Here is a 16,180-nt window from a genome sequence, read left to right as displayed (position 1 = left end):
GCAACAGTATCTTCATCTGCAGTGGTACCTGCCTCTGCAGTGGTATCTGCATGTGCAGTGGCCTTTGCCTCTGCCATGGTATCTTAATCTGTAACGGTACCTGCATCTGAGCTGGTAGTTGCAATGGTGTCTGCATTTGCAGTGGCATCTGCGTGGGTCTGCAGGTTACAAGTTAGAAAATCCTGGAAGATAAGCTGTTCTGCCTAATATTCTTGGCTTCTTTTAATTAATTATTTTTCTTTTTTTATGCTGCCTGGCCAGGACAAAAAAGCCATGGACAGGGTCTTTGTGGATTCAGAGAGGAGGTGTCATTTTGACTAGAACTTCAGATTGCCCGAGGTTTCTTCCTTTCCACTTTTACAGTCCGATACACCCGAGTGCTCTGGCTGCTCTGTTGCCTAGAGCCTGGGGCAGCAGGACCCGCTGACCAGTAACACTGGCTTGCCCCTGCTTTTACTGTTTTATATATTGCCAGGCTCACACTCGTCCCCCCGCTGGTGAGGAAGCGGTGTCTCTGCAGAAAGCAAGTGCCGAGTGCGTTCTCCAGCGAGGTCTGGAGACGCAGAGGCTGCGGTTGCTGGCGGCTCCTTCTCCCCTTCTGCAAGAGGGTCAGGAAAACACGAGTCAGGTCCGTGTTAAAACCGTTTGAGTGTCAGAGGCAATGCATGGATCGTTCTGGTCCCTCTCCACTAAGTGCAGCGTGGGCTGTGAGTGAGCGTGTTGCGGTGATCAGGAGGGTATTTTCTTCATGACAGAGGTGACAGTGCCTCCTTTCCATGGGGGCCTCAACCCGCGAATCACCAGCAGCAGGTTTCTGTAGCAGCGCTGTGCCCACTTTGCCCCAGCTCTGAGCTCCTCAGCCCCTTGGGGAAGCAGGAGGAGGGCAGGGACTGTGAGAACCAGAGGCAGAGGACAGAGGCAAGCAAGAGGGTGGTGCGGTGGCAGGTGACATTGCTGGGGTATGGTGAGGTCACTGGTGTGGGAGGAAGCTGATGGGTCAGAAGCAGCAGGCGGCACTGAGGTGCTCCCTGCACCGCTGCAGAACGTCCTGCGCCGCCCATCACCTCCCGGGAGGCACTGGGAGGGTGTCGCAGAGGGTGACGCGCAGCAGAAACGAGGGCAGGGGAGACTGAGGAGGGGACAGAGAGGTGTCTGGGCTGAAGCAAGGGGAGGAGAGGGGCTTTGTGCATCCTTCGTTTGTCCTCTGTGTTTCTCAAGACTCAAATCGGGAAGGAGATGTTGAGGGCAGTGGGCCAAAAATGTAATTCGGTGCAATTCCCCAAGTTGAGGCTGCTTTGCCCGTGAGAGGGAAATGGTCTAAAAATGGTCTACCAAATCCAGTGCAGCAGCAGCCGCCCGCGGGCGGCCCAGCTCCAGCCCTGCCATCTGAAGGCCAAAGCTGGGAAAAAGAGGTAGAAGGAGGAAGAAGGGGCAGCAGGTCAGCACCGAGTGGAGGCCCCCTGCTCAAAGCAGGGTCAGCGAGAGCGGGTGGCCCTCATGCGTGTCCAGACGGGCCTGCAGGTGGGCCCTGGGGCGGCTGGGCAGTGGCGTGGCAAGACGATGATGCAACAATGCGGTGGTGCAGCAACGTGATGATGCAGCAATGCAGTGATGCAACAATGTGCAACTGCTCTATATAAGCGCTTGCTGGAAGACCGGCTGTGGTGGCCACAGCTGGGTGCCTCTGGAGCGAGAGGTGCCAGCGCAGGGTCGCAGCTCCAGGAGAGCTCTTGGAAGGAGCCATGGAGCACCGTCTCACTGCTGGCGTCCGAAACGTGGACGCACTGCTGAGCGTAGTGGGGAAGGGGGGAAAGGTGAGCAGTGTGCCGATGGAGAGTGCTCAGGCCGGGAGCCTGGGACATGGCTGGGGAGCTGGGAGGGATCCCAAGGTGGTCGGGCTGGGGAGAGTTTGCAGGGAGTCCTGCCTTTCTGCCCAGCCTGGCTTACGGCTAAGCAGGTGGCAGGGCTTGCTGCGAAAGGACGCAGACGTGGGTTGAGGGAGGGTCGGGAGTTGCGGGGACGGGGGCGAGGAAGGAGAGAGCAGCTCTTGCCTGGGCCGCTCTGGGCGCTCCCCTTGGTTGGAGTCTTCCGAGAGCCTTTCTTGCAGCTGCCGTGCAGGAGGCTTATATGGAGATAGTGCCTGAGTGCCCATGAGTGTCTCCCTCTTTCTAGCTCGGGAACAGGAGACAGCCACTGGCAGAAGGAGGTCCTGGGCTGCTGGACCTCCCCCTTGGGGTCAAGATCCCTGTGCACGCGGGCTCCAAGCCTGTCTTCTGCAGGACAAAGCTGGGGGAAAAGGTAAAGGAAGTAGAAAGGGGTAGAAGAGCTCTCCTCTTTTACGGGGTCCCCGTCATTCAGAGAAGTCCTTGTGGCTGCCTGTTCTACAGTGGGCGCCACAGCCCTTCAATCTGGCAGCGCTGGGGAGTAGAGGGAAGCTCCTGGCTCCCTGGTGCAGAGACAAAGAGGAGGACTGGCAAGGTCTGCAGTTCTTTCTGCTGGCCTAAGATGCCTACTTTGCTGGTGGGCTTTGTCTTCTCTCCCCCAGCCCAGCCCAGCCTAGCTCAGCCCAGCCTGACCCCGCAGCCCGGCTGTGGTGTCCTCTGTGGCTTCAGAAGGACGGAGGAGAGTGTTGGTCCTCAAAGGACCTTTACTTTTTCACAAGTACCGCCTGGCACCCCTTTGCTGCTCTCTCCTTCCTCCTTCATAGTGTGCAAAATCTCTCTCACAGCTTCACCAGCCCTCTGGCTATTTCAATCTGGGAGATCCATACTGCCGCCTGCTGAGCACCGACTACAACAGCCTGCATGACCCGCATCTGCGGGCCTACCATAAACGCAAGGACAACCTGCAGAGGCTGAAGAGAGAGGGTTACGTCACCAGTGACGGCAGAGTAGGTTTGGGTATCGGGCTGATAAAAACAGTCCTCATCAAGCGGGGTTCCCAGAGCGCTTGCTGCAGCCGCCTGTTGCTGGCGGAGGGCACAGGGCTGTGGGGCTGCTTTCCCTGGGAGCAGAAGTAGCGCCAGCGTCCCTCTGGCAATTCCCACTGCTGCTCTTCTCCGGCTGCCCCGCGCTGCCTGAGCGTCAAGGAGGCAGCCGGTGCGAGGCCCGGTGCTGAGGCGAGGAGCACCGCTCGGCCCTGGCTGGGGGGGAGTCAGGGGCCCCGCCACTGGGTAGGGGAGCGGAGGGGAGGGGAGGGGAGGGTGTGCAGAGGAGCATCTCCCCTCCCGCCGCTGGGTTTGGGCTGTTTTGGGGAAGGCAGCCTACGGAGCTGGCTTGAGAGTTCTCGGGGGATTTCTCCCCTCGTCTCTCCATAGGTGGTTTGCACTCTGAAGGAGTTCAATGAGTACAGGCAATATCTGACCACGCTCAAGCTGGAGGCAGAGAAAACATTCATGCGAGAGGAGGTAGGCAAAGCGGAGTGTTCGTGGGCACCGGTCAGCGGCACGGTGCCGAGGGCTGGGGCTTTACTTGCAGCATGTTGGGGAGGGGAGGCGGTCAGTGCAGAAGAGGTGAGGGCTGTGCTGCTGGGCCGGGTCTTGTGGCAGGGAAAGGAGTACCGGGCTGCGAGCTGAGCTAGCGCAGGGTGCAGGGGTGGGCATGGGCGGGACAGCCACGTGCAAGCACGCGGAGTCCCGAGGGAAGCATTTCTTTTCTGCCCTCGTCGCGTGGCTGAAGCGGATCGCTGTCCTGGGTCCGCGGGGTGCCTCAGCGTGCAGGGGCGTGAGCGCTTGTCCAGGCAACAGCAAGCCACAACCCAATGTCACCTTTCAGAAAAAGCTTCAGCAAGACCTGGCCCAATCAGAGGATGCCTCCAAACTGCCGGGAGGGACTGACGTTTCTCACCCGCAAGAGTGGCTGCCGCAGGAGCAAAGACAGAGTTTGCCAGGTGGAGAGAGGAAGAGGAGGCAGAGGTAAGAAAAGGCCAAGTAACGCTTGCTCTTCAAGGGGGCCTCTGGTCCCTGAGAGAAGTGCTGGAGCCTCCTGTTGGAGTAAACAAAGGCCAGTGGTGGAAGGAGCTGGTGCGGGCTGCAGTCACGTTGGCGCAGTCTGTGTTTGGAGCCTTGCACAGGCAGGAGGACTACTGGAGCAAAGTAACCAGGAGCAGGGTGATGGGAGTGGCCGAGCAGAAAATGGCCTGGGCAAGACGGTCAGAGGTGCTCCTTCTCAGCTGCCTTCCTTTCTTTTGACAGGCATCTGACTGTGACCAAGAAGCCGATGGAAAGACTGGAGGCTCTTGAAAAAGAGCAACGCCTCCTCCAGCAGGCCAAGTGCCAGCAGCAGCAGCAGCTGGGAAAGAGGAGGCAGCCAGGCATGCAGAGCAGCTCCGACAAGTCCGCTCTCAAAGGAAGGCCGGTGAGTAGGAGCCGGGTGGATGCTGGGGGCTGCCTCTGCTGTGCAGCAGCACGTTGGTACCTGGTACTCGGGAGAGGACGCTGCCACACACACAGAGCTGCTCAGGACTTGCGAAGGGTGCTTGGTCACTGAGGAGGTGGTGCCTGGCCAGTGTGCGACGTGTCCTTGTTTGAGGGTGGCTGTCGGAGACTAAGAAGCGGTTGCTTGCCTTCCTGTGTCTCAGACACGAGGCACTAGCCCTTTCTGACACAGAAGTGTGCCTGGGCGCTCTCAGTGGCCACTTCTGAGCAGGGTCTCACACATTTAGCACAAACCTGCTGCACTAGTGGCCGCACGGTCCATGGTGCTGGTTTCGCGCCTGGTTGAAAAAGTCTTGGTTTCGTCCAAAGACTTCTGCATCCAAAGATGCAGTGTCCCTGAACCTGACAGTGCCGGTGCTTGGCCATTCGTGGGTTGGTTTTCTCTTCCAGGAGGTCTTTGATGAGCTTAGCGGAGAGCCTGCTGTTGCCCAGTCCTCGTTAGCGGGGGTCCCGTTAAACATTGCCCGGCTCCATCCCTTGCAACAGCCACTTGGGAAGCATTTCTGGATAGTGTGGGGTGCTATCCATGCTGGGGTGAAGGGTTAAACTCCTTCTGCCGTGGCAGTCAGGCTGTCAAGCTGCAAAAGAGCAAATGACAATTTCCGGCTGCTGCCTGGCTCTGTGCTTGACTCGCAATTTCTTCCCCACTTTGCACGAGGCTGGCAGCCCGCGGTGGACCTTCAGGCTGCCTCCTGTCCCAAGGACATTTCCTTGGGCTGGCAGACAACAGCCATGTGCCTCAAGAAGAAGGATCGTTTTCTTTTCTGCTCTCAGAACAGCCGTTCCTGGCATTCGGCCCTGAAAAGGGGCAAACAGGGCACCCTGATAGAGGGCAGCTGGGACCCGTGGCAGAAGAGCCTGGTCCAGTACCTTCGACAGCTTTCCCTCTGCTATTGGTTCTGAGGTCCAGGGGGGCTACAGTGCCCTTTGCTCTAAGCAAAATGGCACCTGCTTGATTCTGAGAGGTGCCCCTAACACTTGGCTCCTGGCCGCAGGAGACCAGAAACCTCGGTGTGCCAGGTGGCCTACAGAGAAACCAGAGTTTTTCCAGCTTGACTGCTAGGGACTCGTCTGGGCAGGGGTCCTGTGAGGAGGAAGAGGAAAGCAAAGGGAGGTGAAGGAACCCATTCACTCATTAACTGCTCCTCCTTTTAGTCTGCAGCGTGTGCCGGAGAAGAAGTGCCTAACAGCATACAGCCTACGGTGCTGCGGGCTACGCTGGCAGAAGACCAGGAGCTTAAAGAGGTGGCTGAGACCGTGGTCCAGGAGGTGCTGGAGCGGGTGAAGGCGCTGGATCAGTCCGTCCGCGTCTTAAGGAAGGCTCCCCATGAGGTCCGTGGAAGGCTGTTTGCCAGTGCCAGAAGGCCAAAGCCTTTGGACACTTCTGCGGATCGCCGGGACAAGATCAGACTGGTGGCTCAAGAGATTGTGGCGAACGTGTTGGAGAGCTTTGGGGAGCACTTGGTGCCCAGCACGTCTGAGGCAGCCGAGCCTGGGCCAGCAGGCAGGCAGAAGCTGTCAGAGCTTGTTGCGGGAAGAACCAGCCGAGCAGGCAAATCTGGAGAAGAGAGATGGAGGGAGGCGGAACTAGCATCTTCCGACAGAGCATCTTCACAGTCTTCTATCGACAAAAGGACGAAAGAGGCTGTTGAAAGTGTTAGCTCCACCTTGTCATCCTTTGTAGCTTCTCAGTTTGAACAGGACTTCCGCTGTCAGTTTTCTGAGATCCTGAAGATTCAAGGAGTGACAGAAGGACAAGGACCAGCCAGAGCATCGGAACGGCAGATCCCAGAAGCAAGCAAGAGAGCAAAGGTGCCTGTGTTGCAACCACTGCAAAAGGCTGCTGATGTCTCACGAGTGAGTTGTGAGATTGCCAAGGAGAGCATCCAAAACGCCATCTCCAGAGTTCAGCAGCTGGATGCTGAATTGATCGGGTATGCCAAAACCATTGTCCTTGAAATTCTGGAAACGGTGAGGAAGAAGTTAGAGGAAGAAAGGAAGTCCAAGCAAAAATCGGAGAAGCTTCAACCAAGGGAAGTCTTGCCACCTCTCAGCCTCCCTGCAATAGTCACGCCTTCGGAGGAAGCGGGACAACTCAAAGAGGAGAGCTCACGTACTCTCCTCCCACCTCTCCGCCGAGGTGCTGCGCAAGGTGCTCGCCAGACAGCAGAAGGCCTTCAGGAGTCCAGGGATTCCACCTCCGGAGCCACAGCAAGGTCTTCAGTGCCTGCACTGGAAACTCTGCGTATACTCCAGCCAGGGAGCACCGCAGACACCCTTCCCCCCACGGGCCCCCAGTTTCCAAGAGAGCCCATGCCTCCAGCGGGTCCCAAGCGCCCTACCCAGGCAGGAGCACGGCACAGACCAGTGCGTTTAAAGCTTCTCCCGGAGGAGCCTGTGCAGCCTGAGTCATTGAAGAGGGCGGTAGCTGGGAGCCTTGTGGAGGATGTCCTGAGGAGGTGTGTGGCTCCAGGGCCACAGAGCCCCCAGGCAGCTCCCCCAGGCAGAGAATAAAGAGTTTGCTCCCAAGGGCTTGCTTGTGCCTACATTTATTGATGCCAGGCCATACTGTGTCTGGGTGTTTTCCCTGCAAAGTTTTCCCTCGTCTTCCTCCCTCCTACAGCCTCGGTCAGGCCAAGACCCAGTTCTACAGGGAATCTTAAGTAGGGACGAGAAAAGGAGTCAATGTTTCTGCCTTGTTTAGAAAGCTTTGTGGCTGGGCTATTGGAGGGGCTGGTCCAGCTCTGTAAAGCTGTACTCATGCCTTCTGTGAGTCCCATAGGTGGGCGCTGTTGAAGGCTGCGCCTTGTTCTGTGCATTTATTCTCTCGTCCCCTCACGACCTCCTGATGGGCCTTGGGGTTCCTACCCAGGCCCGTTGGTGGTCCTGTGTCGCGGTAGAGATGGACACGACAAGTAACAGATCATGCAAAATGGCTCCTTTATTGTTCTAACACACCTTTTTATCCCCTACTTCAGAGTATGTGTTAGTATATGATTGGTTTAGTTAGTAACGGTTCTTCTTATCGCTATCTTGTTTTTGTACCACTCTTCTCGGATCTTCCCAGACTTTCAAGGATACACTACAAGCTGCTCAAGGTCGCGCTGTTCTCGAACTGTCAGGCATTTCGTAGACCCGTTGCATCCCCCGACAGTCCTGTCTGTGTCGCAACAAGGGACTGGCCTTCAAAGTGAGGCTTTGGGCCCTAAGAGAAGGGTTTGGAGCATAAAAATGAGGGTTTGGAAACTCAGGATGTGGCTTGGACCCTGAAAACGACTGGCTGGATCCTAAAAATGAGGCTTTGGAGACTGAAAATGGGAGTTCGGCAACTAAAAAAGTGGCCTTGGGCTCTAAAAAGGAGACTTTGCCAACTGCAGGGGAGCCTGTGGACCCTCAAAATGAGGGTTTGGAGCCTGAAATGGGGCTCTGGAAGCCAAAACTAAGACTTTGGGAAGGGAAAACGAGGCTTTCTGCCCTGTAAGTGTAACTTTGGAGCCTAAAAGCGTGGCTTTGTGCCTTAAAGCTGAGGGTTTAAACCCTCCAAGTGAAACTGTGGGCCCTAAAGAACAGCTATGGGTCATAAAAGGCCAAAAGGTTTGGACCAGAACAATGAGGACTTTGGCCCTCCAGATGAGGCTTTGGGCACCAAAAATGGTGGGGGAGATGCTACATGTGACCCTTTGGGCTCTGCAAAGGAGGGGAACCTATTGGTGTCGATAGGGCCCCAAGACATGAGGCTTTGGTCCCAAAGAGAGGGCTTGGGTCACTCCAGGGGAGGCCCTCAGCTGTTAAAAGAGGCCTTTGGACTCTCCAATGGAGGGTTTGGGCCCTAAGAGTGGGGCTTTGGAAATGAAACTGAGGCTTTGAACCCTGCATTAGGTTTTGTGCCTTCAAGGGATGCTTCAGTACCAAAAACGAGGGCTTTGCGCCCTAGAAATGGGTCTTTGGAAGCTCCAAATGAGGGGTTGTGTGTTAAACAAGTGAGGCTTTATACCCCAGATGAGGAGCTTGGCCTCTAAAATGAGGCTTTGGGCCCTCCAATTGAATATTTGGACCCTCAAAATGAGGCCTTGGGCTCTCCCTAGTTGCAGACTGGATCCTAAAACTGAGCCTATGGTCCCTGGAAAGGAGGCTCTGTTCCCTGAAAAGGAGGCTTTGGAAGGTAAAGAATGAGGCTTGGGGCTCTAACGGTGGGGTTTGTGCTGTAAAAGGAAGGTTTGGACTTTGAAAATGGGTATTTGGGCCCTTGCAATGAGGCTTCAGGACCCTAAAAATGAAGGGGTGGATTGTGGAAACAATTCTTTGGACCCCGAAAATGAGGCATTGGGCCCTAAAACTGAGGTTCGGAGCCTCAAAATTTGAGTTTAGAAACAAGGTTGTGGAGCCTGAAATGGGGCTCTGGAGTTTATAAATAAAGCTTTGGACCATCAAAATGAAGATTTGTTCACAAAAAAGAAGGGTTGGGACGCGAAAAGGAGTATTTGGACAGTCAAAACAAGGCTTCGGGACAGAAAAATGTGTACTTGGGCCTTATAAACGAAGCTGTGTACTCTAAAAAGTGGCCTTCAGTCCTAAAGCGTTCAGTCTTCTATTGGGATGCTCCCTGTGGGACAGGAGGACAATTGCTTTGAGCTGCCTCTATTTCAGGAAGGATTACCTACATTTGCCTTCCATCTGAAATACTGCTTAGTGCAACTTGTTGGGTTGTTTGTTTTTTTTTAAATTGGGGAAGTGTGTGTGAACAGCTGAGTGCTAGTATACAGTGAATTACCTTCCCCTGCTGAGAGTCAATGGGTTTAGGAATAAAAATACCCGTTTTGTATTACAAAAATTGGTTCCCTTGAAGATGCAAGTGCTAACTGATGGACTCCTGGCTGACAAAATCTCTTCCCAGCCTGCTTAAACATTAAACAGCCTTCACAGTGGCGTTCAGATGATCTCGTGTGATTTCTTGCAATTAATCATGGTTGACTGAAGCGTACCACTAAAGCATAGTAATGTGTTTTGGTGGTTAAAAAGTAGTAGGAGGAGTTCATGGAGACATCTTCTGTGTCGGGTTTCAATGAGTTCAAGCTATTGTTGTGTCCGGTTGAGAGTTTCTGATGTTATTTTTCCCTCTTTCGGAGGGGGGTGAACATGCCCATCTCGCCCTCCAGGAGCAAGGATGCCATGTCCGAGTTCAAGCCCATGCCACCCTCAAAGCTTGCGTCCTGGAGTTGAGCGTGGAGGGGCATCACCCCGCGAAGGTTTGGTGTGTTGTAGCAGTCGGTGCTGTGAGGTCTGGCAGGTGGGTGGCAGTGGGGTGGAAGCAGCTGTTGGGGGTTCCGTCATTTGCATAGCCCAGCCCCTCCCCCCCCCGCATGCTTCAGAATGTTGGGGTCCCTGTGGCAGTTTTTGAATGGTCCCTCCCAGTTGGGTCAACGGACCCAGCGCAGCCAGAAGATCCCGTTGGAGCTCCTCTCTCTGGCATAAATCCCTCGGCGTTTGGGCTTGAGAAGAGGTAAAGTTGGAATCTGCAGATCTCCTTAGGTGACCTTCAGGAGCTGTGGGCTGTGGGTGGGGACTGGCTCTCTGTCTCTGGTCCAGCGACTGGTGTCATTGCTCATAGGAGGAGCTTTACCAGGCGAATCTGCCGTTTCCCTTCTTCTGGGGGTTACGGGAGCCGTTTTGGAGGTGAGGGAGATGTGAATTCCCGGTCTTGAGCCAACCTGGATGGAGCAGAGGTGGACTGTGATTTGTCTGACCTCAACAGTGTATCTGTAACGCAGTTGCAATCGTCTCTGCCTGCACAACTGGCATGAGGTCCTGTTTTATTTTAAAGGAGACGTAGTGAATAAAATCAGTGAATCTAATGGGCGGTCTTTCTGACCAAATATATAAATGTTTATTTAGGATAAGATAAACGGTCCCTTGAAGCACTGGTTACACGGACTTAACTCTGTGTTGCCTAAAAATGGGACCAAGTTTGGCTCGGCCGTGGGCGTCTACATTAGAGACATCCACGTTTAGTCAGATGAATCACACCCCAGTCTCCTGTGTTCCTCATCAGGTCTCTGGCAACTCTGCTGTTAGCCCTTACTGAAGCCAAGTACAGTCTCTCATTGATTGATAGATTGATTTTAACAGAAAGGAAAGTCAGTCTTAGACATTTGGTTGCGGAAGAAAGTTTGTGTTTGAAGATCGTGCTTGGATCTTTGAGTAGGTCTAATTAGATGCCTTTTCCTCTTTGCTTCATCCCTGATAAGCTTAGGCACTCTCTGTTTGTCCTGTTTCGGAGGACCACTGCCCAAGGCGCGTAGCATTGCACAGGGAGATGCTGCATCTCATTTTGCACTGTGAGTCTTGTTAAGTCATCAGGAATGAAGTACTTTTAGGAGATAAGCTAACTAAATTGCACTCAAGTGAAAAAAGTGCTCTATAACTCCTGAGAAATAATACTGGATTATAATGAAAATAGAAGTATTTTGAGCAAAAGATGCTTAAAAAGTTAGGTAAAAATGAAGAGCACAGTGCAATTTTTTTAGTTTGGATTTTTATATATTTTTGATTTAAAGTTTGAATGTAAACAAATCTGGTTGAATTGATGTGGAAAAGATGCTCAAATTGACAAGTATTTCTTTCAAACAAGAATAAGCAAAGTAGCAGCTAGAGAGAGTGTTTTGGCTTTAAAGTGTTTTGTATTTGTGAATCCAAATCTCCAAGCTGCTGGGCAGGGTGAGACCTGTGCTAGCCAATTCATCTTTTAGCTCCAAGTGCCTTTTGATAGAGATGCAGGTCTCCTGGGGATTGTGGGGACGTGCTCCTGCATCTGGAAAAGATGGCTGAGTTCCTGGTGTCAGAAGGGCACTGGGGTTTAGAGGTCAGAGTTGAGGCAGGTATGGAAGATGGCAATAGCTGTGATCTTTAGTGCAAAAAATTTATTTTTGTATATTCAAGCAGGTTTTTTTCTCTCCTCTGCTAATCCAGTGTGGAATATGAGCCAATAAAGAGAAACCGACGCTGTACACACTGGACACACTTAAGTATTTGTTTTAAAATAGGTGTGAGGTCAAGCTAGAACGTGCTTTGCAATTGGTGTATTTACTGCAGCAAATTTTCTGCTCTTCCTGGCCGTCTTCTGTGGTTTTCAGCCTGCTTCACCTCCACAGAAAGAGATACCGTGCGTATGAAAGAGGCCGTTATGCGTCTTCCCTTAGGAGATGTTTTTTTGTGCTCTGCTCTTGAGTTACGATCTGAAGTATTTATGCCAACATTTCAAATAGCTTTTGGATTCCCTGGCTAAAGTATTCTGAACCTACCCCAGCTACATGTTACAATGCACAAGTCCCACCAACCATCAGTTTTTATTTCATGTCATTTGTCATGAAGTAACACACATTGCAGCCAGAATGCTGTGTTGCTGTTCCATGTTTTTTTTTACAGTAGTTTTCCAGCTGTATTCCTCGTCCCCATGATAAAGAGTGTTGCCAGTATTTCTTTTTATCTTAGAATACACATGGTAAGGATGGTTGCTGGATGTCTCATCCTTTTTAAGGCTGTGAAGGCATGCTCTGACAAGGCCTTTTCCCAGACCCAGGTATTCCGGGATGCAAGGTGTGCCTATCCCCATCAGCTCTGTGAAGGATGTAAGAGAGATTGTGCGCCTGAAGGTTGAATGATGCTTCTGTGTTAGAAGCTGAATTTCCACAAGCAAAAAACAGCTTCCCCGACTCTTTAAGCTGTGTGTCCTTTTAATGCTGCAAAAATGTAAATAATGATCCTTGCGTACATCTTTCTCAATTAAATGTACAGTGGATGTCTTCTCGTTCAGCTAGTCTGGAGCTTAAAAAGCAGCTTAAAAATACTGGACAGGGTAATTTTTGGTGGACATGGCCAGAGCCTGCTTGGAAGAAAATTGGATTGGTTACACCAGTCTTTATGTGAGGCCCAAAGAGAGCCTAAGGTTTTGAGTGCCCTAGAATGCTCTTTTCAAGTAGGTTAACAGGCACATATACACCCTGTAATGACGTAAGGACTCCCCAGAACATCTTCAGGACAGCTATATTTTATGCAAGCCCCTGTTTTCATGCAACCTCAGCTAGCGTTGTGCTGCTCTTTGCAGGATCGGGTGAGCGGTGTTGTCTTTGGCTGTGTGGGCTTAAATGTGTTTCTAATGTGCGTGTCAAATAATTGCCTGTTAAACAGACTGCCAGTGTGGCTGAAGCCAGTGCTTCCGAAGAAGGTGAAATAAAAGCTTTGAAGATAGGGTCCTGCTGCGAATACGATCCAGTCAAGTAAGTGTTGATTGTGTCCCATCTGATCTTTGCAGATCGTGGAAAAATTGCAGAGATGTTTGTTTTAACGAGAGAGACACATGCCTACCTCTTTGGTTTTCTCCCCCAAACCATTTAGTTACCTGAAGAAACCCTTGGGTCCGCTCCGCCATCATCTACTTGCTTTCACTGCGGAAAACGTGGCCACTACATAAAGAACTGCCCGACAAATGGGGTAAGATTGTGGGGGACTTGGTGTTACTTAGTTTTTAATTGTTTTACCTTGGCAGTTACGTAACAAATACATGAATCCTCATATTAAGAATTGTTTCTGTTGGGGTGAAATGCAGAGGCTGTATGGCAATGTTGCAAAGGCCTTCAAAATTCCAGGGGAAGCTGGAATTAGAAGTGTGAAATTTTCTTTTTCCTAGGTCGTAGACATTCAATATATCCATAGGTCTTTCTGGGTGAACACTCGTGCATGTTTTTATATCTTTCAGTATTAGTGGAAATGTTTCTGTTTTCCACTCTTTTTAATGGCAGTTCACAGTTTTTATTATTTTGTACAAAACCAAGACATTTCTCTCTGCCCCATCTATTGAATATTTGCGTGTTTTAATTGCACTAAGTCCCTGGTTGAGTATTGATGCCATTTAACCGTAGTCACTGAAAGCTCATTTTGCTTCTGTTTTATGTTTCAAAGGCTTCTTGCCAAGTCTAACAGATGGCTGTTGGACTGAGATTTCCTCCCCCTCTGACTTTTCTGAAATCCCATGTGTGAAACAGGCTGAAGTTTTCCTGTTGCTATACAGTGAGAAAATACTGCCGTGTGCTGACAGGAGTGGCTCTTTTAAAATGACCGTGGTAGCACTTCTGGTTTTCCGTCCTGGATCTCCTTTTGTAGAAGCTGTAACATGGACTTCTTGCTTTTATAAAATGTAATTGCTCGGAGACTAACGTTATGCTGAGCCTGCAATTTACATGTATCCTCTGGCAAAGGAGAGGTGGGATTCATTTCACCTGCTTTCTAGCTGTGAAAAGATTAATTTTCTAGTCTGAGCTTCTTTCTTAGTTGCTCCAATGAATGGGAGAGTTCTGCAGAAGGAAGATTGTTCCTCCCTCCCTCTTCTAGTGTTGTGGCTATAGAAAAGTAGTTTAAACTAAGCGCCTACCTTTTAGGAGGCTCATGTGGAGCGAGAAGAATTCCATCTCTTCTCTTGCTTTGAGAAAATGCAAAGCTTGGAAAAGTTTTTCTCTACCCATCTTTAACTCGTTTCTTTTTCCTTCCCCACCCCTCCTCCAGGGAAGCTTATGCTAGAGGAAGGATGGAGAAGCCTCCCTTTTTACCAGAGGAGCCGTCCTCTTCTTCCTCCTCCTCCTCCTCCTCCTCCTCTTCCTCCACCTCAGATGCTCCCGTTCCAGATGAGTTGTCATGTCTCATCTGTAAGGACATAATGACTGATGCAGCTGTTATTCCCTGCTGTGGCAACAGTTATTGTGACAAATGTAAGTGTTACGCCCGTGTTTGTTAATTCTAAACATCACATCTGATTTTCTGAAAGCAGAAAGAGGAGGGAACAAAATTACTTTGCTACCAGTTCTATTTTATGCTGAAGTATACCCTGGACAGGAAAGGGCCAGGAAGCCTTTTCCCCTTTTTAGGTATCTAGTTAAGTCTTCTTTACAAGCGGAAGGACGAGTATGAGGAGAGTGGCTAATTGTGCAGGGGATTACAGTATTAGATGCTGAATGCTTTTAGTTGGTCCACAGCCCTTTGTCTCCTACAATATTATATAGCCGACTCTGGTGACTTACAGTGGTCTGCAACAAACAGATAGTTAGGCATTTAATCCACATTCTTCTCCACGGGAGAGTTGGTTAAAACCTTCAGCACTCGAACCTCCTAATGGTTTTTTGAACCTATTAATGAGGTTTTTTTGAAACATGTTTTGTTCATTAACCTTGAGGTTGGGGACTTCTCGCTGTGCTAGATAGTGGGGAAAAAGACTAGCTGCAACATCAAGACACAGCCTATGCTACATCTGCAGATGTTCCAATGGTGAAATACAAAACTGTATAGTTATTTGCTGCATACTAGAAATTTTTTACACTATTGAACATTTATAGCTTCATGCTCTCAGTTCAAGACTATATTCACCTATTAATCATAGACATGTCTTTATGATTGGTGAGAACCCCCAAAACTTCCTTAGTTTGGCTAAATACTGTTTTGATTATTCTAATTCTTTGCAGGTATTAGAACAGCATTACTGGAATCTGAGGAACATATATGCCCAACGTGTCAGGAGGCAGATGTTTCACCTGATGCTTTAATTCCCAACAAGTGCATACGCCAGGTAACATGACGACTTTTACATAAAGTGCTTGTAAGAAAAGGCTCTTTGTAAAAAGCGGAAAGGGAAGAAAATATTAGTTTATATCTCCTTAAGCAAGGCGTAATTGAATAAGGCTAAATTGACTTTTCAAATGCACTGTTTGCTGCTGTCACAGAAGCTTACGAGTCTTTAGAGATGATCTGGCAAATTCGGGTCCCGCTCTTACTGAACACGATTGCCTCGCTTTCACATTTGGCGTTAACGCTGAAGTACTTGAAAAACAGGTCCTCTGAGCTACCAGTCATTAGTATCAGTGTTCAGTGCGACGTGTTCATACATCTGTATGTTGGTTTCTTTGAGGATTGATGGCATTTACAGGAATACACGAGTAATTTTCCTCTGTGAAGGCTTCTGTTCGTATATCTGCTGAAGTTTCATCGTAGCTTCTTGTAAATGCTTTTCTGCCTCTAGGCTGTGAACAACTTCAAAAATGGAACTGGCTACACAAAAAAGCTCCATCAGCAGATTCAGCAGCAGCAGCAGCAGCAGCCGCCACCGCCTCCACCACCACCCAAGACTGTCAGACCTCCCGCTGTTCTGGTGAGTGCCGCTGAACCATCTACATCTTCTTCTCTGTCAGTCAGCAGTTTGTTGGAAGAGAAGGTAAGCTTTATTTCAGCATATGCAGTGATTCTTATATTGTAGTAGAGCTTCTTTTCCAACTGTCTGCGTTTATTCACAAGGGCTGTCGGCTTCCTGTGCGAAGACAAGCAGCATTAGCAAGTCGTCTGGGCCCCCAAGGACAGTCAATACCCACCACTGGTAAGGAACTGTAACTTTAGAATTCCTTTCAAAACATTATCTTCAGATAAACTGCATGGGATTTTTTGCTTTTTCCTCTCTCCACTCCAAAAGGTCATCTGGGGAGAGGTAGTACAATTGGCTCAGCAGGTGGCAGACCAGGCTGGGAACTGTAAGTATTGTATAGAAATTCAACGTATTACTACTTGTAAGCTGTTAAACGAGGCTGTAGCACTTGACTTCTGCAACGGCTGATTCATAGTGAAGTACGTATGCACAGATAGTTGTGGAGAATACAAGTGGTCGTTAATTTTTCAATGGCCTAATTTGAACTGGCTTTAACAAAGGGGATCTGT

The 16,180-nt window shown here is 50.4% G+C and overlaps 1 protein-coding gene across 1 annotated transcript; it reads left to right on the top strand.

Moving 5' to 3' along the window:
* The first annotated feature begins 1,312 nt into the window (after window positions 1-1,312).
* On the top strand, window positions 1,313-7,837 carry LOC126037241 (trichohyalin-like). Its single transcript, XM_049797508.1, has 9 exons — window positions 1,313-1,814; window positions 2,173-2,298; window positions 2,729-2,890; window positions 3,317-3,406; window positions 3,774-3,913; window positions 4,193-4,355; window positions 5,591-6,178; window positions 6,275-6,548; window positions 7,794-7,837. The coding sequence occupies exons 1-9, from the start codon at window positions 1,743-1,745 to the stop codon at window positions 7,835-7,837; spliced, it is 1,659 nt and encodes a 552-aa protein (XP_049653465.1). The 5' UTR covers window positions 1,313-1,742.
* The last annotated feature ends 8,343 nt before the right edge of the window (window positions 7,838-16,180 follow it).

The sequence above is a fragment of the Accipiter gentilis genome, unplaced genomic scaffold (genome assembly GCF_929443795.1).
Source record: "Accipiter gentilis unplaced genomic scaffold, bAccGen1.1, whole genome shotgun sequence".
In the NCBI taxonomy this organism is placed as follows: Eukaryota; Metazoa; Chordata; class Aves; order Accipitriformes; family Accipitridae; genus Astur; species Astur gentilis.
Note: the sequence above shows the minus strand (reverse complement) of the source record. Positions and strands in the feature narration are given on the sequence as shown.

Coding starts and splice junctions, on each gene's coding strand:
- LOC126037241 (XM_049797508.1), top strand. CDS start 1,743: ATGGAGCACCGTCTCACTGCTGGCGTCCGAAACGTGGACGCACTGCTG. Junction 3,407..3,773: donor AAACATTCATGCGAGAGGAG/GTAGGCAAAGCG, acceptor GTCACCTTTCAG/AAAAAGCTTCAGCAAGACCT. Junction 6,179..6,274: donor AGATCCTGAAGATTCAAGGA/GTGACAGAAGGA, acceptor CCACTGCAAAAG/GCTGCTGATGTCTCACGAGT.